Source organism: Micromys minutus (genome assembly GCF_963924665.1).
Source record: "Micromys minutus genome assembly, chromosome: 15".
Classification (NCBI taxonomy): domain Eukaryota; kingdom Metazoa; phylum Chordata; class Mammalia; order Rodentia; family Muridae; genus Micromys; species Micromys minutus.
This window is the reverse complement of record NC_137984.1, coordinates 56,692,868-56,720,314: the sequence shown is the minus strand read 5'-3', so window position 1 is coordinate 56,720,314 and position 27,447 is coordinate 56,692,868. Positions and strand designations below refer to the sequence as shown.

The following is a 27,447-nucleotide window of genomic DNA, read 5'->3' as shown; positions in this document are numbered from 1 at the left end:
GCCTGCTGGTATAAAACACTACCCACGGCTGAAGAGGTCATACAGCCAAAGGGAAAACTACTATCATTTCCCTAAACGACTAATTTCTAACTGCATTCTAAACACATACCTCTAAACCCACCGTTAAGTATAGTTCTTAGCCGCCCATTAAATAAGCTATTCACTAGTTCACTTATTCTTTTTCTTGCTCATTCATTTATCGAAACACTCAGACTATCACACAGATCCACAGCTGGTCACAATGGAAATAATGACCTGGCATTCCCAGTCACAACTGATGCGCCTGCAGTGAGCACCTCGGCCGAGCAGGCGGAGGAATAGAACAGCCATGACCAGAATGCCTGCTCCTAGATGCATCCCCTAGATGTCCGTAAGCTCCCACCCCTGATGAAGAGCTACAGGTTCAATGGCCTCTGAGAGAGGAACAATGTCACCCAGGGGCACGCTCCACAGTAGCTGTCCAAGCCCAAGTGGTTAGATCCAGGCACATGCCCACACTGCCAAGGCCAGACTAATAGGTCGTATATAGTACGCAAAATGATCATTTAAAAGTAAGAGACTGCGATTTTGAAAGGGAGGTAGGACACAGAAGGAGTGAGGAGAGGATTCACAAATTTCCCCAAAATATTCATTTTTAACTAAAAATTATTATTATCTGGCAATTCTACTGAATGATTTTTTTTAATGATAGTTGAGTGGACCACCAAGTACTTCCTAACCTTATAGGGCAAATTAGCATATATAAAAATATACATGAAGTAGCTAAAATATCCTTTTTTAAAAGTGTTGCCATGATCAGAACAAGAGAAAAGAGATGGACCTTTACGCCATCTCTTCTGACTTGGTTTTCTGAGACAGTGGTTTAGGGACCATATGAGGCTTCCGGGGACATTGGAAAACATATATCCTTAATGAGAAAGAAGGAGCTTCTGCTAGCTGAAATGAGACGTGTGCAGTAAAAACTTAATATCCAGAGTTCTAAAGGGGAGAAGAGGGTTCCCAGAAATGAGACACTGAAAGGGGGAGGTGGGTATACTAGGACATAAACAAAACAGAGAGGGTGGGAGGCACGAGGGACACATAACACCAAGGATGCTTTTTAAAAGCCACAAGGAAACAATTTATGTCTAACTAAAAATACATATATACTTTGGACCTGTCAGTGGACCTTCTTTTCCTCAGGCTCTTCTCCATTTCCACCCCTAGCTAAAGAGGAGGCCCCAAAGCCTGACACTATTTCTAAGGCTATAAATAGCTCACAAAAAACAAAGGACTGCTCTCCAAAGTAACAAACAAGCAGCTGAAAGAGTCAGATGCAGATATTTGCAGCCAACCAATAACAGAAGCTGCTGAACCCTGTGGTTGAATTAGGGGAAAGCTGGAAGAACCCTGCAGCAGGACCAGCAGTCTCAACTCACCTGGACCCCTGAGATCTCTCAGACACTAGGCCACCAACCAGGCAGCATATACCAGCTGATATGAGGCCCCCAACACATACGCAGCAGAAGATGGTCGGGTCTGGGTTCAGTCAGAGAAGATGCACCTAATCCTCAAAGACTGGAGGACCCAGTGAGTTAAGAGGTCTGGTGGAGTGGGTGGGGTGGGGACATCCTTGTGGAGATGGTGGGGGAGGAGTATGGGGTGTGGAACAGTAGGAGGATAATAAAACAGTAGGGAGGAAAATAAAATCTGTAAAAAAAGAAAAAAATAATAATTTAAAAAATAAATTAAAATTAACTCAAAAATACACACATTATACATACATACATACATACATACATACATACATACACACACACACACACACACACACACACACACACACACACACACACAACTTGGGGTAATAATGCTTTCCCCATGAGACATAGACTATCTAACAAAAACTCCAGGGTCAGACAAGGGAGACCTCGCCTTTAGCTGTTTGTTAGAGGGAAAGAAATGCCCAACAATATAGGTGATTGCTTTTGCCCTGGGCTGCCTCCCAGAAGCTGAGCATGAGACCCTATTACTGGAGACACCACACACTTAGGAAGCAGATTGCAGCAACTGAGATGGACCCGACCTGAAAGCCTCCTCCCTGGGCTCTTGAGGAAAAAGCAATGAGCAGCCCTATAGCCCTGGGATGCCTACCAACCACAGCTCCAGCAAGGCAGCACATCCCCTGGGGTAAATGGCTGAACTCTGCCTTCCTAGAGGGGTTTAAGGCTAACTCGGTAGGAGGAAACCATACTTGGTATTTAAACCTAGGAGATTATGACTTGGTGGTGAGGCCATAAACTTCAGAGGAGAACCTGCTGTTACTGCTACTTTAATAAACCAGAATAATTCCTAAGTGCATGATAAATCATCCTTATCCCTTGAGATAAATGTCATTCTCACTCCCCATCAAAGAAGCTTCTTTTTGTAAGGGGAGATAGAGGTGAGAGGGAGTCTTTATTAAAGAAATCCACAGTTGGTCAAAAATGCAGCGTCAAGACTATGGGTGGGGTGTGTAGCCCCAGTTACACACCTACTACACAACCACAAAGCCAAGGCTCATGGAGCACCTCCGAAGAGGAGGTGGAGAGGTTACAACAGCAGAGGACCAGGACATGTGCTGGGAGATGCTGGCTTTGTGATATGACAAGGAAGGTGTTTACACAATGACACCACCAGCTGATAGATCAGTGTGGCTGGGGAAGGCCACACAAGTCTCCAACAGATAAAGAATGCAGGCCATTACTGAGTGCTGCGAGAGGGAAGACTGATGTTCCCAGGGGACCAGCTTCCTGATAAATCCTAATCCAAAGCAGTCAGATTTAAAAAAAAAAAAAAGTACACTTATAAGCAACACCAAATGGACTTGGCAGGCTATACCGATGACACGCATGTGTGTAAAGTAATTATTAAAGAAGTCATGACCTGGAGATGACTGGGGACACAGGAGGGGCTACACCAGGGAGACAGAGGGGTGCAAATGACATAGACACAGTCCCCATGTACGAAGTACTGAAAAATTTAAAATTACATTAAAAGGGCAACGGAGGAAAAGTATTCTTCTAACAACCCAGATGTGAGAGCTCATTCTCTAGATGAGACGGCAGAGAAACCAGTGATTACTCAGAGTGCTGAGGCCGGGGGTCTGGAACTTAAAGCCGGTCTGGCAGTATAGTAAGACCATGTCTCAAAACAAAACAACAAATCAAAAGTTTAGCTTCACTATAACAAAACCAGCTCCAGACAGTCACGGTGACACACGGTGATCTTAGCAGTAGGGGAACCAAGTAGGAGGATTCCTGTCAGTCTGAGGCCACCTTGGGTTTCTACAGCAAGATTCTACCTGATAAACACAGAAAACCAAACAGGCGGGTTATTACTGATCTGAAAGAAGGTGCAGTGAACACACTTCAGTTCGCTCACATTTGACAGCCCACACTCAAACGGTGGTCTTCAGTTCTAACAACAGTTAGCTGCTGCACTTTTTGATCATCTAAACCTAAAGGGAAGCAAGGAAGCCTACTCAAAATAAAGTAAAAGATAAAAAGCCTGCCCAAAACAAAGTAAAACCTCACCAAAAACACTTTCTCTCAATGTTCCTTCATATTATACCAAGTCTATTCACCAATTTGCAACAAACTCCGCCCCTAAATTCTCTTCCCTCTAAAGGACACACTTATTTCGTGCAAATGTCTCTCCTACAGAGGCCACAGCTTAGCAGTTACAAAATTAGGTGTTTGCCAGAAAATTATCATTTTTCAGACTCTTGTGTGGAGCCAGACAGTCACATTTACTTTCATAAAAGCTGGCCTTGCCCTTACCTACGCCAAGGCTTTGATCTCCAGTACCTCCGAGAAAGGAAAAGAGCAAGGGATAGTGGGAATCCATTCTTATGAGTAGAAAAGAAAAAGATCACCAATGAGCAAAACTTGTCTTTCAGACCAATAAGCTGCTGGGCACGCGGCTACCTCAGAGCTGGGCTGTGTTTAAACACAGTTAAACTCTTCCTATTGACTAATCGTGCAATGTAAGGAGCGAGTTGCTAGATACATGCCTCAATTTATCAAGCTGTTTAGGTCAAACTGAAAAATGCTTTCTGATTAAGTCTCACAACGTGGAAAAGAGTTGAAATGCATTCCTTAACATTTAGAAGTGTGACATTAAGACTGTGTGTATGTGAGTGTGGATATGTGTATGCCACAGTACACAAGGGCCGGTCAGAGAACAACATACAGTGAGTCTCCTTCCCTGACTTCCAGGGATGGAATTTGGTTTATCAGACTTGTATGGCAAGCACTTTAACCTGCTGAGCCATCTCCCCGGATTACATGTAATACATTTGTTAAGGAAAATCTCATGTGCACAGTAACATTTATGTGGTTTATGTAAACATAGAAAAGTTAATTCAATAAAGCAAGAAGAGGAACAGCGGTTATGTCTCTGTTGCTCTAATGATGTTCTTTTATTTTATTTCAAGAATTTTTTCTAAACTGGAGCTGGCAAGCTGGCTTGACGGGTTAAGAGCTGCTTGCCCCATGCCGGACAACTAGCATGTATAACCCTGCATGTTATCATATGGTCTCCACAGACAAGCTTTGACACACACGTACACTGCACGTGTACACACAAAATAATAAATGGAGAAAAAGGTTTTCTGGCATGAACAACAAAAAGAATCAACTATAGCATACGAGATTTTTCTTCTGTGCTAGTTTTCTGAGACGGTCTCACAAGATAGCCAGATAGCCTAGGCTGGTTTATTTTCAATAATAATAACCTTTATCTATTAATATCTGTGACAAAACTGTAAAGGTAAAATTGAAACTAAACCACTTCCTCAGAGACTCAGTAACCAATCCCAAGCCAGAAGGGCTGGACATCTCTATGCTCTGGTTTGGATTTCACAGACCACGTGAGGTACAAGCCTGAGGGCTCATCATATAAAGGACTCTCCTGCCCCATGGTCACCTTCAGGTGACTCCTAAAATGCAGGGCTGGGAGACCAGGAGAGTTTCAGTGGTTAAGACATCCTCTGTCCTGGAGTGGCACCTCTACTGTTTGAGGCTTGACGTTATGAAGGCACACTTTACAGAAACCAGTGGCTACTGTCACACCCCGGGCTGAGCTTTGGTAACTGAATCCAGCTATGGAGAGACATAGTGGTGGGTCAACAGGCACAGGGCTTAAGTTTGGCTTTAAATGAGAAAAGCTATTGCTAAGCCTGTTTTTCACATGGCTAATCAATCTGAATGAATTTTCAGAAATATTTAGATTGCACCAAGAAGACTGTGATACGCATGTAAGACCAATGTTCCCTACAGCCTGTAGTACATACCAAGAAACGGAGCCCAGGCTGCCGAAGATGTGTGGCTATCACCCTGCCTCAGCCTCCCAAATGCTGGGGTCACAGGTGTCACATAGTACTGTTGTGGGTTTTTTAATTAACAAATACCTTAGTAGAAATATAAACCGCAACAATATTGCTTAATATTGGTAACTATAGAAACAAGTATCTGCTTAAGTACCTTAGAGTCTTAATTCATAAACCCAACACCGTTTTCAAGATTTTAACACCATTTTTAAAACTATTATGAAACACAACAGTATACAGCACTTAATTTTAAAAGAAAAAGAGAGAATATATTAATGATAAATGAAAATTATTTTCTCTAAAACAATAAATGACAAATTTGAGTTATTTAGATAGATGAAATTGTTTTCTTACAAAAACTTCCTCAGGAGACTTTCATACAGTCTAAACCATTTGCAAACCACAGTTTCATCTACGTCAATCTCTAACATTTTAAAACCACACAAGAAGGAAAGGAAATTTTTAGTTCAGCAGACAACCCTGAAGATGAAACTGCTGTCACTGTGGGTAACTAAATAGCTCATGATTCTCTGAAGACCAGGACCCAGGCCTGCTCGGACCGGAGAGGACAGTCAGGTATGTCCTTTTCAATGAGCTCATTCCATTTTTTCCGCCATAAAAACCAAACTCATAATTTTCAGTGTTGAAGGAGAAAGAGGCAAAAGTCGCAAGGCTTTTGGGCGGTAGGGCAACCGCTATTAAACTGCAATTAGACCTGAGCTGTGGACTTCTAACAGCATTTCCTGCTTTCTTTTGATACTATCCATCTTTTAAAAACTACATCAAATTAGACTAATTCCTCTTGGGCTAGGGTAACTTGAGCTACTGTTTGTAGCTAGACTGGTGATAGATAAGGCCATGTTATATCTCCCCCAGCAGGTCTTAACTAGACTTTCCTCTACCAGGTCCTACATTAGCAAATTTCAAAGCATGTCCATAATGACTCCCATGGAAAACCTTCTAAGTTTTCATTTACTTTAGTTTAGATTTGTTTTACTCTCTAAGGAGTGAGCAATCTGTGAGAAGGGACCACGGAGACATCTAAAATCTGGTCTTGATTTGCTGGAGTCCTGCCACTCACACCTACTCTGTATGGATGTTGTTGTCACCATGTTCACCAAGCTTCTGGATTTCAGATTTACGACAAAGAGATGGGGTACTGATGTAGTACAATTTTGTCTCTGACCAATAGATGCAAATTTTTGAAAAACTATTTTGATGGTACTCAGACACAATTTAATAAAGCAAATACGCAGTACTCAAGACTCTTCAGCATGAATGACTGGTTACTGTAACTATTTTAAGTTCCTTCACTCTGGAACAGATGGTCAGTTTTAATTACAGAGAATACCAATCAGAACAAACTATAATAATACTTCTCTTTACCATAAGCCTTACCAATTAAATGTGAGTTTGCCATATAATTATTCAGGCAATAGGACACTCACAGAAACAAATAACTATTTTACTGACACTATATAATATCTGAAATGCCTATAATGAAACCTGGAGAGGTATTCAGACATGAAGAGTCTCCCTCAGGCCCACAGGTCAATAGGCAAGACTCAGAAAAAGGAAGAAGGGTAAAGGCTGCAGAAATCTAGAGCACTTTGCAGTCTCTTCAACTGATTTGAGGACTGGAAAACAGTCATCAATAAAGAATCCATCTTTAAAGTGCCATGCTTCTAAAATTCTTACCGCATGCTTAAATGGACTGAAGATATATATAACAACCACCAAACAGGACACATAAAATGTTTTTCTTTAAGCAACTGTGTAGTCAGCAATCATAAATGGTTAGTGCTTTGCAATTTTCATTGGGGTTGATACAGAATGACAATATCCCTGGGAAAAGAAGAGCTTGTAACCTTAAGACACTTTAAAGTTCACACCTTGTATCACTCCAGATGAGCACAGTAGGGCCATGAGGCACCTTAGCCAGTGAGTCTGTAATTCAGTGCATGAGGAGACCTGAGTTCCTCCCAGCAGTCAGACAAGGGGAAATGAGGAAACTGACTGTACGACCACTGACATCCACATGCACACGGAAGCACATCACAGACATACAGCATGAACATACATAACAATAAATAAAATTTAAAGATACATATATTAAATATTTTGAAAGGTTAAAGCTTAGGAGTTCAGACACTGTTTGATTTAAAGAATGATTTTATGGCTGATGAGCCATCCCCCCAATCAGTGAATGCTCACTGTCCTGGAACACGGCATAAGACTCCGTTCCTGATAAAAGGAGGAGCATCCTGGGTTTTCTACTCTCTGGTCTCTGGGAGGTTCTTCAGGAAATCCCATGTAGATTTGCAATCTGGAGGTGATACTTTTGAGCCTGCCTTTAAAACAAAGTAATATTGTATAATATGAAAAGGGATTGCCGCATCAAAAGGGACAGCACGATGTTCTACTGTGACCCTAGACACCGGAGTTAGAGCAGGGCACTCCAGAAGGAGCTCCGAAGTCAAGCCAGTGTTCTCTATCTGCTGGACCATGACAAGTCTTACTGTCATTATCAGGCTCCACAGTGGTGGTTCTCTACTGACAAAGTTAGAAGGGGATGTTGTTTTGTTTTGGATTGAAACAAAGTCTCAAGTATATGCCCGACTAGCACTGCCATTTAGCAGAGTGATCTTAACCTAGTGTTTGACAGGAATGCTAGGACTACAGTTACTTTACATGTTCTAACATGGATGTAACTGACCCTTTCCTGGAAGATGTTGTGACAAATAAATATAGGGCCATGTTCTAGAAGCTTTTAAAATGCACTTTCATGAAACCACTCAAAAACACTTCCATAAAAACAGTTACAGCCATTATGTTCAACAAGTATTTCTACTGGGTGAATTTAAACAGTTAAAACACATACACACACACACACACACACACACACACACACACCCCAAAATATTTTCATTAACACAGCAAGCAGAATGTAATGAAAATATTACATGGGTACTCAACAGGAAATATGACAGTTAAATAGAATCTTGAATATGTTCATCATTTAAAGTGTTCACCAGACACAACACCGCCCTGCACCGGTCTATACCACTAAAAGTTGATACATGAGAACAGAGTTCAGGGCCATCAGTTAAGAACCAGAGTCTAACCTTTCAATTCTTCTCACTGAAAAGTATGCTAACAGGATTCACATTAGAGGCCCACTTTAGAGATAACCGTGTAAAGCGGTGCAGTTTGCTGTCTTCTCTTCTCTAGCAGCGGCCTAGGCTCTTGCAGCATATGCTACAAAGGCTATAAAAAGAAAGCAGAAAGCCACACTGACATCTTTTTCAGACAAAACCACAGAACCTTCCTCTCTCCACTTCCCAGAACCTCTGTCACTTACCTCCTCTGCAAAGAAATTTCTCCCTCAACTGGTAACACAGCTACACAACACAAACCACAGGGCCAAAAACATCCCTTCCAAAAAGCAAATTCACATGGGATTTCCAGAAAGTCACAGGAATCAGACAGTGAAGAACCCGGCTTTTCATAATGTAGGATGTTCCCACTACCCAGTGAAACTTCCTGAAAACAAGAAAGACTGTGATAACTTATGAGTATAGATGGTTCTAAGAAGTATTTTCTGATTTTAGTTACTAACATCTCCCTTCTTCTTTTTTTTAACAGAATCCCAAGGCTTTTTCTCAAATTACTAAACTTGCCCTTCCCCCTCAAGATGACAAACAGCTCACTGTTCTGTCCAGTTTACAGAGATCTGGAACCATTTACATATTTTTTTTATTTAGTTTTCCTCATTGGAATTATTGGAAGTTGTTTTGCAACGTGGGCTTTTATACAGAAAACCACAAATCACAGGTGTGTAAGCATATACCTAATTAATTTGCTTACAGCCGATTTCCTGCTCACTCTGGCATTACCTGTAAAGATTATTGTTGACTTGGGTGTGGCACCCTGGAAGCTAAGGATATTCCACTGCCAAGTGACAGCCTGCCTCATCTACATCAATATGTACTTATCGATTATCTTCTTAGCCTTTGTCAGCATTGATCGCTGTCTTCAGTTAACGCACAGCTGCAAGATCTACCGAATACAAGAACCCGGGTTTGCCAAAATGATATCAACTGTCGTGTGGCTCATGGTCCTGCTTATAATGGTGCCGAACATGGTGATTCCCATCAAGGACATCAAAGAAAAGTCAAATGTTGGTTGCATGGAGTTTAAGAAGGAATTTGGAAAAAACTGGCATTTGCTAACAAATTTCATATGTGTGGCAATATTTTTAAATTTCTCAGCCATCATTTTGATATCCAACTTCCTCGCAATTAGACAACTCTACAGAAATAGAGACAACGAAAACTACCCAAGCGTGAAGTCAGCTCTGCTCAACGTTGCCTTGGTGACAGCTGGTTACATCATATGCTTTGTTCCTTACCATGCTGTCAGGATCCCATATACCCTCAGCCAGACAGAGGTCATAGCTGACTGCTCAACTCGGATTGCACTCTTCAAAGCCAAAGAGGCCACATTGCTGCTGGCTGTGTCCAATTTGTGTTTTGATCCAATCCTGTACTATCATCTGTCAAAAGCATTTCGACTAAAGGTCACCGAGACTTTCGCTTCGCCTAAAAAGACTCAGGCTCGGGAAGAAAAATCAAGTTTTGAGAATGATGTGCAAAGTACAGGCTCTGCGTGGTAGTCCTTCTTCCTGATGGGACCATAAAGCTGGTCACAGTTTTCAACAATAAAAGATGCTAAGATAGAAGAGATGCTTAGGAATGAAGGCCGCTGATAGCTAGTAAACAGGAACTGGTCCATGTGGGAGCCCCCCCCCCCAACACTGCATCCTCACAGTTGTTAATATTTTTATCCCAGACTTCTGTATAGGAAACCTAGTAAAGCACATTGAAGAATGCATGGCAAAGACTCAGACATTCGGTTCAGTGTCCGGAACTGACTTCTTGATAGAAATATATTGAATAATCTACATCTAAGTTGCCAGGAAGCCCTTCAACAATACCTTAAAGGTCTCCATCAACCTACAAAAAAAAAGCATAAAATGTGTGCATCATTTTTATTTGTAAATGATGCTTTGAAAGGTAGTGAATACTCTCTATTCAGCTCCCACTTTAACATCTCATTTTTGGTAACACACTAACAACTTTTCGGTAAGAAAGGTTCAGTGACAGGAACAGGAGGTCACACTAGTTAATTCCAACACCCTGGGGTCTGAGGCAGAAAGATCATTATAGTTTGATGCTAGCATGGGCTACAACATGGATAACATTATAGTCCATCCGGCCTATAAAATGAGACCTTATCCCTCATTAATTTTAAGAGGTGTTTGCAAATACGTGGAAATTTTTTTAACAATATAAGAAACTACTAAATTACTTTAACCACTGAAACTGTTTTGGAAGTAAAAATCTACATCAAAGGTATTTAAAAAAAAAAAAAAAACAACCAGAGAATCTCAAAATAGACACATGGCTAGAAACACAGCCTATGTTGGGCCATGGGTGCCTCTGAAATCTAGAGACAAGGCCGACCAGAATGGATGGACAGTACAAAGTACAAGTTATCCCATTGCTGATCAGATCCTCTCCACTGCCAGAAAATGCACAGGTTTAGAGGAATGGCATTAAATAAAGGACTTACTAAAGCAAGAGGAAAAGTACTGATAAGAACACATGAGATTTAGTTCTGTTTCCCACTTTGAGACACGATCGCCTATAGCTCACTATTGCCTTGAGCTCACTGTATAGACACAACTAAACCCCAAACTCCTGATCTTCTGCCTTCTAGCTCCCAAGTTCTGGGATTAGAGACATGCGCTATGAGACCAAGCTCTTCTGGGTGCATTTTTTCTCTATGTATTTTTAATGTTACAAATATCTGCATAAAACAGAAATGGACCAGAGGGATAGCTCAACAGTTAAGAGTGCTTGCTACATATGCAGAGGACCCAGGGTTAGTCCATAGCACCCCACTTCCGGAGGCTCACAACTGTGTGTAACTCCACTTACAGAAAGGATCCAAGTGGGTTCTCACACCCTCTTCTCCACTGGCACCAGGCATGCATATGGTAAACATATATACGTGCAGGAACTCACACACATACACACACACACATTACATAAATCTTTTTGTAAATACTCCACTGCAGTAGCTTGGGATGAGAGACAGTGGTCCTGTGACGAATGTAGGAGCAAATGCCTGTAATACCAGCGGATATAAAAGGGATACAAGCCAGTACAGGTTTTATAACCAGACTGTCACACACATGTGGTTTGATGTCTATATGCAGGTGAGGGCAGGAACAAGATAAGGCACGACCTGTGACTGGGCAGTGGAAAAAAAAAAAAAAAAAAGGCAGACATAGAGTTTTGAGAGGCAAGAGAGATAGATAGGAGAGGGGGCAGAAGAAACCAAGATTGAGGATAAAGATGACCTGGACCCTTGTGGTTTGAAATAGCTACAGGTAGCTATGAATGTCTTATAAGGATGGATTATTACAGGACCATGTGTCTTATCTAGGTGGGCAGTTTATATCAATATCGATTGGCTCTGAGTTTATTGTGTGAACATTTTGTGGAGTGAGAACTTACTGATATAAATCTGATTGATAAATTACAAGCTCTAGAGTTTTGATTTTCATCAGGTTCCTGGGAACTGACAGTGACCACAGGGGGCAGATGTTGCAAATGTGAGCAGAATCTACATCAGAGAGCTGCAAGAGAGAGGCAGTTGATGGGGCCAGAGAGTAGCAGGAGGTAGCGTGGCCTGGAACCACTGTTATACCAGTCAATATTTACTACTACTACTACTACTACTGCTAACACACACACACACACACACACACACACACACACGGGATGCAGGAGGGGGAGATGAAGAAGAGGAGAGAGGAAAAAACAGAAATGGAGGGAGAGAAGGTGCTTCTGAATGCCAAGAATATGTTTGATTAAAGTGATTTTTTTTTTACCTGAAGAATGAATTTAAAATACTGTTTATATATAAGTTCACAAATATCATATATATCTATATATTTGTGTGTGTGTGTGTGTGTGTGTGTGTGTGTGTGTGTCTGTCTGTCTGTCTGTCTAAATTAAATAACTGGCGGAAGGTCAACTGTCTCCTTTCTAGAAAGAAATTTGTAATAGTAATAGTAATTTCTAGAGAAAGTAACAGGAAAGCCAGAAAGTCTGACACTGTGCGGATTCCTGCCAGGTGCAGACACAATCAAACCTGTGCTTGCTGGTGCCTAAATAACATATGTTTTGATGAGCAGAACAGGCGTTACGCAGTATGTACACAGCTATCACTTTTGCTTACGTATCCCTTCATCCTCTCTCCTTGGTCTCTAGTAATGAAAGCTATGCAGCAAAGACCAAGACAGTCTTAGTTATATTCACTGTTCACTTCTTCTCCTGAACAACAAGCAGTCAGATTCCTCCTAATAACAAAAGGGAAAGACTCTCAATATAAGGTCAGTGTTTTATTGGCCTATATTTTTCCTTTTGATTTTTTTCTCAATTATGCCCATTAGGAAAAGGACCCTTAAATCAATCAGCAGTGGAAAGCTGTGCTTGTTTGGGTTTTGAACAACTTGATACAAGCTGGGTTCATTTTAGAAGAAAGGCAATTGAGAAAAATGTTCCCATCAGACCGGTCTGTAGGCATGTCTATGAGCATTTTCTTAATGAGTGATTAATGGGAAAACCCACTATGGGCACCACCTCCCCTGGACAGGTATTGGTCCTAGAGGGTATACGAAACCAGTCAAGACCAGCCAGCACCAGCAATCTCCATGGCCTCTGTTTTAGTTCCTGGCATCAATTCCTCCATGACTTCATGATGGACTGCCATCTATATGATGAAATAAACCCTCCCTTCCCCAGGTTTCTTTTGGTGATGGCGTCTGTCACAGCAAATTAGGACAAAAGCTAACTAAAAACTGTATCCAAAGTTGACTTATGGTGTAAGCAGGTTTCCTGTGCAATCATGAGAAGCCAAGTTTCAGTCCGGGAACCCATATAAAAGGCCAAGAATTGTCACTCACTCCTGTATCCCCAGCACTGTAGGGAGCAGAGATAAGATCACTGGAACTTACTAGCCATAGCCTAGTTCTGTTTACAATAGGGGACCTGTGTTAAAAGTAAAGACAAAAAGTAACAGAACAAGACAGTCCTCTGGTCCCTATGAATACATGCACAGGTGCACACAACTGCACACACACACACACACACACACACACACACACAAACCTTACATCAACACGCACAAAAATTATAAAACTTAGATCCTACAACTGACAAAGGATATCATCAAGCACTTTCCTCGAAGGAAGTGGACAGTCATGTGATCAAAAGAACAGAAAAGCTGATTGTTGGCACCTGTCTAGACCCCAGAAACACTGAGAAGACAGACTACACACTCTGCTTACCCAGTGATTTCCCACACTCACTGTTCAGGCTCTACCTTCCCTTTGTTATTGTTGTATTTGCATGGTAAGCTTTATGTTCTTCAGAGTGCTTTCTTGTATATGACAAAGTTATAAAGATTGTACAGAGTTCCTGGGCCCATTTTCCTACTACTAAAAATGCCTCACAAGACTATGACATGGTATGTTTATTATAACTAAGAAGTTAATATTGCAAGGTTAGTAATAAATAAACTCTGGGCTTCACAGTTCATTTATTTTACACTTAATATTTTAAAACAAATACAAGGCATGATAATTCATGAATGTGTCATAAACATCTGTGATATGGAAGTTTAACACAAATAAACTACCAGATTATTCTGTTGTATTGAATATTGGTGACACAGAGAACCATAGAAACTTAGTGAAATTATTCTGAGATGAACAAGAAAGGTTTTTATAAAGTTTTGTCCTGGTATGTGGACACAAAGAAAAAGGAGTTCTAATTGTCATAAAATAATAAAAAAAATATGGACTTGGTGAGTTTGAGTCAGTTTGGAGGATGTTCTAAATAATAAACTATATTTAGCCTACTGATCAAAACTTCTAAACATAGCATGCATGAACCAGGCCACCTAGGAGTTAAAAATGTCCCAGCTTTTAGCCTAATGTTCATTACTAACATGTAAAATACTATGGTTTCTCTTTGGGATAAACACTTCACTACGAAATCCTTCCAAACTAAGTTCCTGGCCAAGCTCCTTTCCTGTGTTCTCCCAGCTCTGAGCCTACCACACCCAAGGCCAAGTCCATCCCTGCCACACCCTCTGTGGTCATCTGATCTAGTTGTTGGTGACAATGGTCCTTCTCTCCAGTGCTCCTGTGAGAATGAAGGGAACCGAGATGTGGAAAGCTCCCCTTTTTGTGGGCACTGGGTTTTCACCCAATTGCTTCATGGTCAGAAGAACCTGTGGTTCACGAGCAACTGCCCCACTCCTTACTCATTTTTCCTATGCCCCCCAAAATCTTACTCATCTGTTAAATGTCAAAAGTGCCAGCAGTCAAAACAGGACAAGTAAAACTAACAGCAAATGACTCTCAAATGAAGTAGAGAAAACATTTGAACATTACTTACAGTGACTCAAATCCTTTTGAGGAAAGACATTAAGATAGGGAACTCATTAAATCTATTGCTCATTAAATCACACCTTACCTTTCCACGCTGTTCTGTGCCCTGGCTACATGATCCAGGTTACAGCCACCAGAGCAGCAAACACAATTTCCACATGATGTCATTAAGTGTAAGCAGAAGAGTGCATGGATATTCTGACAGCCGACCACGAACGAGCTTACAGTTAAGCACAGGACCGTGTAGACAATCGGACAGTCAATCACTGAGAGGCTTATAACTGGCTTACCAGAGGTATAGGAAAGTGGGTTGCATACTGCAGATGTCGGAGGAGGTCATAATTTGATGGGAAAATTAATTCTCTTGTTTTTTCTCTCTTTACCAGTTTCTCACCATTGACTGACATTCTTCTGCTCAAGGAAGGGTTGATATTCTCACAGGATTCTCCAGGCATGGGAGAAAAAATCTATGTCATGTAAAACAAATGTTGAACGTCATAAATTAAGAAAGCCACAGTGTCCCACACTAGAGCTTCAAACAAAAATGCTCACAAACTAGCTAATGAAAAAGATAGGCAGAAACGTTATTAGCTTCCATAAAATTAAATCACAAAAATATCTGTATCACCCTCTCCCCTTGAGAAAATGTGGGAATGAAAACCATGTGGGGGGAGGACAAAACCAACCAGAGGACTGGCCATGTACGCAAATTTTAAAAATGCTATCCTCAAAGGGTTATATTTCCTCCAAAATCACATGCTTAACAACACTTAGTAAGATTAACACATCGACAAATGCTTTAAAATGTACAAACAATGCTTTTATAAACACATTATTCTGAGAAACAGTAGGAAAATAAATGGCCCATAAGGCTATTCTTTAGAAATTCAATACATAGATTGTCATAGTGAAACTACATTCCACACCCCTTAGATAGCATGGCCCCAAAATAAAAGCGTCACAGCCAGCCAGTCAGCGAGACAGGTGTGTAACACTTTGCAGAGGAGGCAATACAACCGCACAGTGAGGATAACGTGATAACCACAGGTCACTGTGACTCAGGAGGCTCAGGGTGGGTGTCAGGGACAGCACAACCAGTGAGACATTCCAGCCCACGAGACGGATGAGAGAGATGGAGGCACGCTGGGGTGGGGAGGGTTAACTGGGAATAAGAATCAAAGGTTGAACCTACTGGAAACTCAGAACCAAAGTCACTTTTAAAGTCACTCTTGTCTACGTCATCAAAAATGTTAGCAGTTCCTGAGCCAAGGCCCATGTGCGCCATAACACTGTGCTCCTGGTAATTGCCAGAGAAAGAAAAGCATGTTGTAAACGCTGCAGTTTATGAAGGAATTTGAAACAGGGAGAGGAGTCTCAGCGTCCTATCTATTGCTACCCCGTCCATCTCTCTTAAAGAATTTAAAGGAAACTTGAGGACTTTAATGCATTGCTTTAAAGAATCACAGCCCTTTGCCTGGAGTAAATAAATCTTCAACTCTAATGATTTTTTTTTTTAAGGAAGAGAAGAAAGATTCACAATTTAAAACAAACTGGCGGGCAATTTATTTCACTAGGCTAGTTCCAGTAGTAAAAAATGAGAAACTGAAAGATCTAAGAATGTAAGAGAAAAATGAGGTGCTTTAAAAAACAAATATAGCCACAAGTTGAAAGATGTCCTCAGAGTATCTGTAAACTCACATTAAATAATCAAGCTAAATCTGTACTTTGAGCACTATTAGACTCTCTTCATTTCCCACTGGTTCTCAGTGTCACCTAAACCTTTTTATCTTGAATCTTAAATATCTGGAAGAATGTCTAAACTATCAGCACCCAACAGAAAATCACAGTCACAGCCACAACATAAATGGCTGCAAAGAACAATTCTACCCTGTTTCAGAAATAGAGACCTAGTTTTACAAAGAAAATGTGTGTTATTAAGAGCAAGGGCTTTCTCTTTATGTAAAGGACAATATAGAAATGCCCCTTTAAAACAAAGTCAGATGAGTTTGATGTTAAAATAAGTTCACCTGTGAAGCACAGAATTAAAAGAAAATTTCAGGCTTTATGCATCTGGAATTAAAAGCATATCATTTTAACCTCATGAAAAAATTACAAGCAGTCATAACCTTCCAGTAACTACACAACATACAAAATTCTGGAAGACATGCATTCCTTGTAGGGAAAGAGGTATGTAAAACCCAACTGCCTTTCCGTCACTAAAATGCCCACTAGAAACCGACTCCCCCAGTGGAAGTGAATTGGGTATCACCCAGGTGTACCTCCATCTTCATATCATGATCTTTTGAATAGTGTTCATCTGAATTCTCTCCTGCTGGCGAGCGCAGCCCCGTGGAGGCAGTAACTGACAGGTCTCCTCGAGAGATGAGGGTGCACATATACGCATCGTGAGAGAAGACATCATGGCGGATAAACTCACAGAAGAGCAGCACCAGGTTCACAAACTCCACCTTCTCACATTCACTGTTTGGGTCCGCTAGATGAGAAACAAATTAAATCAGAAATTCCCCGAACAGGCAAAATATTTGTTTTCAAGGCTTAAGAACATTTTCACTACCTTTTATATTTTTATAGTCATTGTTTTTTTGAAAAGTACAAAAGATGGCAGGGGTGAGGAGATATAGGAAAGGCATACTGGCTAGTTTTGTGTCAACCTGACACCACCAGTCATCAGAAAGATACCTCCATTGAGAAAATGTCTCTGTAAGTTCCTGCTGTAAGGCATTTTCATAATCAGTGATCAACAGGGAAAACCTCAGCCATTGTAAGTGGTACATTCCTAGGCTGGTCATCCGGGGTTCTGAAGCACCCCTCCGTGCCTTCTACATCAGCTCGTGCCCCCAGGCCCCTGCCCTGCTTGAGTTCCTGCCTGACTTTATTTGGTGATGAAGAGCAATGTAAAAGTATAAGATGAAGGAACCTTTCGCTCCACAACTTGCTTTTTATTCATGATGTTTTACCCAATAACAGAAACCCTAAGACAAGCTGGTGTCAGGACTAAGGGGCACTGCTGTGACACATCAGACCATGTTATGGGGAGGACTGTGGAAGGAATTTGAAACTTTGGGCTAGGAAAGCCACTGAGTGTTGAGAGCTCTGTGAAATGTTCTGTAGGAGTTTGGAAGATAATGTTGAGAACAGTGCAGAAGATGGAGGCCTGAACATTTCAGAAGGAAATGTAAAAGACTCTCCCAGGACTATTTGCTATTTTAAATTAAGATTCTATAGGTCTTGTCAGCTCGGGCTGAAGAGTCGACCAAAATTAACAAGAGACTGGCACCACAGAAGCGAAAGCTTAGCATTACAGGTGGTTAGCTGGAGCTAAGAAATTCGAGCTGGTTAAGAAGAGACCAGCACCATTAAGGTAAATCTTCTGGGAGGTGTTTCCTGAGCACACGAAAAGCTGTGTTCCAGGAGCAGCCAAGAGTGTGCCTTGTGTTGACAGCTAGACTTAGTTACCTCGGTGGCAGTGGAAAGCCCAGGACTGAAGGAGTCAAGCTAAGAGGCTTGGCACCAGGAACAGAAACAATGAAAGTGACCAGCACTTTGTAAATGCCAGGACCCTGGGATAACCACAAAGAGCAGCAGCAGCAGTGGAGTGGAGCCAGACAGGGCTAAGAAGTCAAGCTGTGTGTGCTGCAGAGGGCAGAGCTGGAGATGTGGCCCAAGCCCCGTTGAAGCAGCCCAGAAGATCATGACCAGAGCCCAGACACTAGACAGGTGAAACTGATTTGATTGTCACTATGCCCTGATTTTTTTCCTTTTGAAGAAAGTATTAGATTTTTTTTTTTTTAATTTTACGGAATCTCACAGTTAAAGACTTTAAATTTTAAGAGACCGGCTATTTTAAAGGGACTAAACTTTTAATGTGTTTGTATTTGCAAAGACTGTGGGACTTCTAAAGTTATGTTTTTAATGGGAGATCTTAGGTATAAGAAAGAGTTGTGGCTTAATAGTGATGTATCTGTGTGCCACGTTGACAAGGCGTCAGTTGTCCTGACTGGTTTTATGTCAACTTGACATAACTAGAGTCATCACAGAGGAAGGAGCCTCGATTGGTAAAGTGCCTCCTCCATAGATCCATCTGTAAGGGTTGTGTTATGTTGTGTTGTGTTGTGTTTTGTCTAATTAGTGTCCTGTGTCTGTAAGAAAGCAGGCTGAGCAAGCCATGGGAAGCAAGTCAGTAAACAGTACCCCTTCATGGCTTCTGCATCAGCTCCTGCCTACAGGTACCTGAACTCCTTAAATTGCTATCCTGACTTCCTTTGGCAATGAAGAACAATAATAAACCATGTCCTCCCCAACTAGCTTTTGGGTCATGGTGTTTTATTACAGCAAAAGAAATCCTAACTAAGACAATGAGGGTAACAATAATTTACTGTATACATGAATATTGTGTCAAAGACAAACATTGGTAAGCTCTACTTCTTAAGTTTTATTCAAACACTTCCTGTGGCACTAACATGTTTAAATGCTGACAGGCAGGTTAGGTGTCTTTTCAGTGTGTGAATGTGGGTGCCCTCATGGGTGAGAAGAGAATTTAGGATGCCCTGGAGCTGGAGCAGCAAGTGGCTGCCAGCCACTGAAAACAAGTGCTGAGAACTGTCCCTGGGCCCCTGAAAAACAACGAGTGTTCTTAACTGCAGAGTCTTCTCAGTAGCCCTGACAGGCAGACTTTTATTGCAGTTATAACTGAACTATGTGGACCCCATATGCTACACAAAATTTCAAGTTTGATGATAGTGGTTCCTAGAAAATAATGCGCATGCACCTCACAGTGCAGGCGGAAGCACGGCCTCCTTTGTTACTGAACACTTTGAGCCTGTCTCACTGGACTGTAGGGGCTACACCTTCCAGGGGTCTACGTGCACTATTCAAATAGTCTTCATAACAAAGCGGTTTCAATACTGAGGGGCAGGGGCAGGGTGGGGAACCCTGCTATGGCTAGTCTTGACTATAACATGGGTAAGATTTAGAATCATCGTGAAAAAAAGAAGTTTCTCTGTGCATGTGTGTGGGAAGATCCTAAATGTGGGTAGCACCATTCCATTTGGCTAAGATCTTGAATTGAATATGAAGAAAACTGAGCTAACCACCGCATTTGCCTTCTGACTTCTTAAGCGCAGGATGAGCAGCTGCCTCAAAAGTACCTGGAGCCACGGCATACCCACCATGCTGGCCTGTGCCCTCCAGTGGAAAACAACAAACAAACAAATAAAAACCTTGCCTTAAATGTCCTTTTTCAGGTATCTCATCCCAGCAATGAGAAAAGTAACTAATGCTAACCCCTGTGTAAGGGAATAAAAACAGACACAAGGTCAGAAGTCAACTGGGAAATCTTTTTTCCTTTAATTCATAACCCATCTGTGTAACTCACATTATAATTTCTAGTATGGCAGCCACATTCTAAAGCTTTCTGTCTAAACCTTCGGGACAAGTTTAGAAAACTGCATGGATAAGATCTACAAAGCTGAACTCCTGGCTCCTGGCATGGTCACTTTCATAAACATCAACCGAAACAAAACCCAAACCCCTTCAAAAGCCTGTACTCTCTGTTCCCGGAGCACTGCACACGAAGCAGCTGCTTCTCAGGTAAATTCTTGGGCAGGAAGTGCGACCCAGAGGAGGCAAAGGAGAGAAGACATTTCTCCCCCAAAGACATCTGAAATGGGCAGAGGCAGCAAATTTTGAACAAATGTGCACCTCCCATAACCCAGGGTGACTGACACCCCCATGCCTGCCTTTTTGCTATCAGGGAGTTCTCTGCCTTCTCGTCTTCCTGTTTCCTATATTCAAGCCATTGAATCCTTCAAATACTTGCTTTCTCCAAGGCCGATGGTGCTCAACCTGTGGGTCTCAACCCATGAGGAACGGAATGAGAGGGCTGCAGCATTAAGAAGGTTGAGAATCACTGCCCAAAGCTTATCACAAGGCCTCCAGCTCATTGAAAGAAAGCCTCCCGTTGCTTGTCCCAAAGATCCAGCACCAGGTTCCACTCGGCCTAAACAAGACTCCCCTCCAGACAGTCAGGATAATGTGTATTCAGTGTGCTATTAGCGCTTTCCCACAAACCTCCCCACCCCTTCTCTATCTATCGTTCCACCCCGCCACTTCTGTGCTCTAGATATTACCCAAGATGCTGTTCTATTTTCTCATTTGAGTATCTCAAAACAATGATTAGCAAGCTAATAGTGCTCACACTGTAACTGTTCATAACTGTCCACCCTCAGTACCCCTAATGGGCGGTTTTTAATTCCACAGACTCTCCACTTCCCAACACCAAAGTCAGAGGACATCCGTTTACAGTGATGGAGACATCCCAAAGGAAATGCTGAAGCCACGCCCATCCATTTTGGGAATGTTGAAGCCACGCCCATCCCATCATCAACTCCCATAGGCTGCAGGTCTGTAGAGTACTGCTGTTTCATTTCCCCACCCCTTAAGTTGTAACAGAAATCAGAAAGTTAGAAAGGCAGCTCCGAAGCAAAGTATAATCATTATAATGCACAGTTAGACATCAAAGAACACACATCCCTCTGTTTGGATGAGAGACTCAGAAAAACAGAAACGAGTGCACCAAATAAGGGTATGAGGATACTTAATTTTCACATTTTAAAGTTTTTTAATATCTCACTGATGATAAAATAACTAGACTTATTTTACCTTTTCCACTGGGAAAAAATATATATAGTGCATTTGCTTAGTGAACCTGATGATATTCAGTATAACCTTAAATAAGATGCAAGGAAGAGAAGGTTTAGTGATAGAGGGAGAATGAGGAGGAAGGCAGAGAAGGAACAGAGAGGGAGAGAGGAAACCCACATCCCAAAGCAAAACACCTTTACTTACACAGCGCTGGGGCCTGTGTATCCAAAAATCTCAGCAAAACATTCTGGAAAACAGGCAAACTAGATCCAGCAAGAGATGCTGAAGAAATTGACTCTTTCTCGTCTAGGACTTCTGATTCCCCACATCTCTACAGGGTAAAGACAAACAAGAGCAGTGAGTCAGCAGAGTGGGAGCCAGTGCAGTGACCACAGGTGACAGCCAGCCAGCTCTAATAAACAGCTGACCTCTCAGGCAAAATGTGCAGCCGAGACTCAGACAGCTGAGGACCACGTACCACAGTAATGTAATCTTTTTAAACTGGTTATTTTATTTATTTACATTTCAAATGCCATCCCCTTCCAGTCTCCTCCCCAAACCCCCACCCCAACCACTGTCCCTTTTGCCTCTATGAGGGCACTCCCCCACCCACCGACCCATTTGTGCTTCGCCACTCTAGCATCCCCTATGCTGGGGTATCGAGCCTCCACAGGACCAAGGACCTCCCCTCCCACTGATGCCAGATGAGACATATATATGTAGCTGGAGCTATGGAACCAACCAACTCTTTGGTTGGTGGTTTAGTTCCTGGGAGCTGTGGGGGGTCCAGTTAGTAGATTCTGTTGTTCTTCCTCTGGGGTTTCCATCCCCTTCTGCTCCTTCAGTCCTTCCCCTAAGTCTTCCACTGGGGTCCCCCTGCTCAGTCTGGTGGTTGTCTGTGAGTATCTGCAAAGGTATTGGTCTGGCTCTGGCAGAGTCTCTCTGACGCAAGCACTTCTTGGCGTCAGCGATACTGCCAGTCAGGGTTGGGTGTCTGCAGATGGGATAGATCCCTAGGTGGGGCAGTCTCTGGATTGTAATTGAATGTAATTTCTAATAGAGGAAAATACTCCACAACAATTCAGCTAATTTCCAAGAACATGATCTATATAAACAGTAACTTCTGCCCTGTACTATTCAGTAACTTCTGCACTGTGAAAGTACCCAACTGACTATTTGAGACAGTACCATATAATATTCTTTACTCCTATGCAAAACTGCCAGGAGAAGCCTGAGTCCGTGTCTAATCAAGCTCTTCTGGACTGTCTGGCACATGGTTATGATTCTGATGCTGTTGTGCTAAGTGAATGTAACAGGAACATGTATTTATGAATGGGTGATAGGAGGTACAAACTGAAAAAGCTTCCAAAAACATCATTTTTCTTATTCATCACACTTTACCAAAAGCATTTCCTAGAATCTCTGTGATTTATGAAACACATCTGGAAAAGATCTGTAACTTCTAATTACTACAGAATTTACTAAGACTGGAGACTAAGCTGTTTAGCTATAACCAGAATCATCATTTCTATAATTTTTAATATTTCTTTGAAGTTTCCTATTTTGATGTTAGTCTTTAATTAAATTATAAAGAATATTATATTAAAATACCAGTTATTCAGTCTACCCTGTTCTCAAAGGTCAAATGTTGATGATTTCAATAATAATAGAAATTATCTTAGCCATCTCTAAGAAATAGATGTTTTAGGTATAGGTTTACTTTGGTTTTGAAAGTAAGCTCTATGTGAACCTCTCCAAAAGGCTATGCATGCATTGTGAAATAGAGAGAAAGGGAGATTAGTATTTTAAAAATGAAGAAACAACCTAGAAAGAGTCACAAACTACTGAGAACTACATCTTTAGTTGGTAAGGTCCAGTTAGTCACTATGGTTACCACAGGATAGCCTGCTTCTCATATGTAGAAAACAAGCCTGAAAGGCTCTTGTTTACAATATACAAGGACCATTTGCTCATATCTTCAAGTTTCAATTGCAACAATGTGATATCTTATTTTTGAGGAACACCACTTTGCCAACAGGAGAGAAGATATTTGGGACAGTGTCCTTCCCCTTCCATTTCCCGTAACTCCATAAATAGTTACTAGCAGCCCTGTGGAGACCCAGGTGGACGTTTACCATTCACACCACCACCCAGGAGGCTGACACAGAACCCTGACTAGGATGAGCAATGTGGCTGTTGTACAGCTCACTCTCTGACAGGGACGGCAGACGCTGAACAGTAAGCACATCGGCTGCATTCACGTGTAATGCAATGAGGAAATACAGTAAGCCTGAGTGGTATGCTAAGAGCTGCTAGGGGTGGGTGGGTACTGATACACAGTGATAACGGACTTACTGCTATCGTCTAGGAGACGTGTTGCCCAAGGATACAGGAAGTGATATTTAATGAAACAGAAGTGTTCTATAGAGAAACACTGGGTGTGAAAATCAGGGGCAGAATTTACCATCCAGAAGGAATAGCAAGAGCCAAGGCCCAAAATGAAAAGTAAGTTGTATGTGGTGAGGGAAGCGAGATTAGGGGTAGAACTGGAGCTCAGAGGACAGCGGGCACCAGATGTTATAGGACAGGTGGGTGAGACGAAGGATGCTCTGTCTACCTCAGGAAGGGGACTGCTATCTGTTGACAGTTCTCAAAGCCCACCCTGGGATCCATGTAGAGGACAGGGGAGAAGGAAGTAGAAGAGAATAGCATAGGATGCCAGAAGTCATCAAGGTGAGACAGGCCACGGTCCTTAACAGATCACACACACGGCCGGTGGCCACTGGGCTAATGTTCATAGGAAGAACCTCACTTTAAGCTGGGTGTGATGGCATACTTACTCCTTTAACTCCAGCACTTTAGGGAAGCAGAGGTGGATGGAACTCTGAGGCTAAGGCCAGCCTGATCTACAGAGCAAGTTCCAGCACAGCCACTACATAGAAAAGCCCCGTCTTGAAAAGGAAGAACGGAAAGAAGAAAGGAAGGAAGGAAGAAAGGAAGGAAGGAAGAAAGGAAGGAAGGAAGGAAGGAAGGAAGGAAGGAAGGAAGGAAGGAAGGAAGAAGGCAAGTAAGCTAGCTCACTTAGAAAGTTCACCTTCAGCAGCAGTTAACGTTCACAAATGTCACTTATGATTTTTGGTCTTATATATATATATATATATGAGGTTTTAATTATTCTATCTATAACTAAATCATATTCTCAGAAAAGTAATTCAGATTGATATCTGTGATGGTTTGCATAGACTTGGCCCAGGGAGTAGCACTATCAGAAGGTGTGGCCTTCTTGGAGGAAGTGTGCCACTCTGGGACTGGGCTTGAAGACACTCCTCCTGGCTGCCTGAAGATGCTCAGTCTGTTCCTGGCTTCCTTCAGATGAAGATATAGAACTCTCAGCTCCTCCTGCACCATGCCTGCCTGGTTGCTGCCATGTTCCCACCTTGATGATAATGGACTGAACCTCTGAACCTGTAAGCCAGCCCCAATTAAATGTTCTTATAATAGTTGCCTTGGTCACGGTGTCGGTTCACAGCAATAAAACAATTTCTATGATCTCATAATCCTGTCTCTAGAAAATTCAAGTCTACTAATACATGATGTGGATTCAAAATGTCAGAAAATCAGCTTACCCTATATACAAGTTTACATATGTTTACCACTGTTTTATGAATTTCTGTCTTACAAAATTGATTTGCTTTGTTCTAATGTTAATTTTAAAAATACAATTCTTAATTATTCTAGAATAGGAATTATTTTCCATGTCTACTATGAGTCTTAAAAAGATGATATATCTCTCCCATTCCTTTCTCAAGACCAAGAAAGCAAATGCAGTAAGGTCATGCATAAAAAAGAGAAAAACAGACCTACCTCTGCCTCAATCTCAGCTTGTCTTTTCTCCAAAAGTTTCGCCACAGCCATGGCCCTATGCTTACCAGACCGTTTGCAGCTCACAGCCCATTCACATAACAATGTCACCACAGCTTCATCATTGGGGGCAACCTGATGACCAAGAGAAATGTACCAACAAGACCACATTAATGCAAGCAAGGGACTACCTAATCCATAAAGCTTTGTTCCCGAGTTTTACTAGCAGAGTGCTTTCAAATCACTTTAACTTAAGCAGGGGAGGAAAACCTCTGTTGTTAAGAAAGAAAATGCTCAAAATTCACCTTAATGTGTAACAGTTCCAAGAGAACCAGAGTTTCCTTATAGAAAATGACCACTGGGGGCTGGAGAGGTGGCTCAGTGGTTAAGAGCACTGACTGCTCTTCCACAGGTCCTGAAGGAGGAAGAGAGTGTGGAGGCAAGATGGAGGCAGACATGTATGTTTCTTTCAGCCTATCTCTAGCTTGATGAGGTTGCTATTACTATTTATAACTGTTTCTATGGGTCTATTTATCACATATAGATGGGCAGTTTTTATCTTTGCCCATTGGCTGTAGAGAGTTTTTCTTATTGTGTAGAGAGTTTGTGGATTGAGAATTTAACATATAAACCTGTTTGATAAGTTACCAGGCTGTGGAGTGGTGTCTGTACCGGGCAGTAGAGGAAAGGAACGTGCCAGGGTGGTCGTATACACCCAGGACAGAAGCAGCAGGGGCGGTAGAATGAACCATGCCTGAGTTCTTAGAGGCGGCCTAGAGCTCCAAGATAGAGATCTAAACAGTGCCAGATGATCCCGCACAGGAGCCATTAAAGCCAAGGATAAAAGATTAAGCCACATTTTAATATTTATTTCAACAGGTCCTAAGTTCAATTCCCAGCAGCCACATACTGGCTCATGACCTCTGTAATGGGATCTAATACCTTCTGGTGTCTGAACACAGCTACAGTATAATATATATATATATATATATATATATATATATATATATATATATATATATACACACACACATATACATATATAATTCTTTTTAAAGTAGAAAGGAACAAAGGAATGAAGGATGGGAGGAAGGAAAGGAGAAAGAGAGGGAGGGAGGGGGGAAGGCAGTGAGGGAGGAAGGAAGGAAAAGGAAGAAAATGGCCATTGAACTCTAAGGACACTAACATCTGTTACACAGTCCACATTCAGCCCCACTGTCAGGTGGTCAGAATGTGGACTGTGCTTAACTTACAATATAGTCCTGTCAGGCTGCATTATCAAGTGACCAGTGAGAAATTAAAAGAAATGAACCATAGGGAAGGCTGGACTATTGATGGTGCATGCATGACTTACTACACCATATGCTATAGCCATGAAGAAGGGAAGCCAAGCATGTACAGAAACAACTGAAAGCAGACCTTGTCAGACTCAGAGTGCCCTGGATATACCCAGAACTTTATCAGTCTAGGGACAGACTATAGTGGCTAAGGACGAGAAGACTTCAGGGACCCAAGGGACATGTCATAGCTGGTGGGACTGAGGGATGAGAGAAGAAAGATTGGGCTTCTATGCCATGCCCTTGCATTACAGCATCCATGCCAAACAGGAACACACAGGCTACCAGATTGCAGTATTCCCCATGAGCATAAACAGTATGCTAGAAATGGTAGATGATCACAGTATTAGCACTTAAATACAACCTTGGACATGCTTAACACTTTAGAATTCATGAGTTCAAGCAAGATTATGATACAGTTATGAGTACAATCCCGTGATGCATAATCACACAGAGAAACTCCAGCTTGTGGTCCCTGAGATATATGAGGAATCCAGAGTAAAACTGGATGTGAGGCTGTCAATACAAGCCAACAATTCAAATCCTAAAAATCAATTTTCTCTGACACTCCTTTTGAGAGAGAAAAAAAAGAAAAGAAAAAAACAAAACAAAACCGTTTTTCCGTTCCCAGGAAGTATCAATCAATCAATCAAAAAGTTTCTTGATTAGGGTGGAACTTTTCATCCACTTCCCTTTCCAACACTGGG

At 41.8% G+C, this 27,447-nt stretch overlaps 2 protein-coding genes across 4 annotated transcripts in view; one reads left to right on the top strand and one right to left on the bottom strand.

Moving 5' to 3' along the window:
- MED12L (mediator complex subunit 12L) overlaps nucleotides 1-27,447 on the bottom strand; it is a 303,185-nt gene that overhangs the window by 202,993 nt on the left and 72,745 nt on the right. For all 3 annotated transcript variants that reach the window (XM_080929626.1, XM_080929627.1, XM_080929628.1), the window contains exons 11-15: nucleotides 25,407-25,538; nucleotides 21,747-21,873; nucleotides 17,159-17,373; nucleotides 16,072-16,176; nucleotides 15,170-15,346 (exon numbers count right to left, since the gene is read on the bottom strand). In XM_080929626.1, the coding sequence (XP_080785752.1) occupies nucleotides 15,170-15,346; nucleotides 16,072-16,176; nucleotides 17,159-17,373; nucleotides 21,747-21,873; nucleotides 25,407-25,538 (756 nt within the window). The remainder of the gene's footprint in view (nucleotides 1-15,169; nucleotides 15,347-16,071; nucleotides 16,177-17,158; nucleotides 17,374-21,746; nucleotides 21,874-25,406; nucleotides 25,539-27,447) is intronic.
- GPR171 (G protein-coupled receptor 171) lies at nucleotides 9,045-10,025 on the top strand (the record flags this gene model as incomplete). Its single annotated transcript, XM_080929427.1, has 1 exon — nucleotides 9,045-10,025. One exon carries the CDS (start codon nucleotides 9,045-9,047, stop codon nucleotides 10,023-10,025), a length of 981 nt encoding a protein of 326 aa, XP_080785553.1.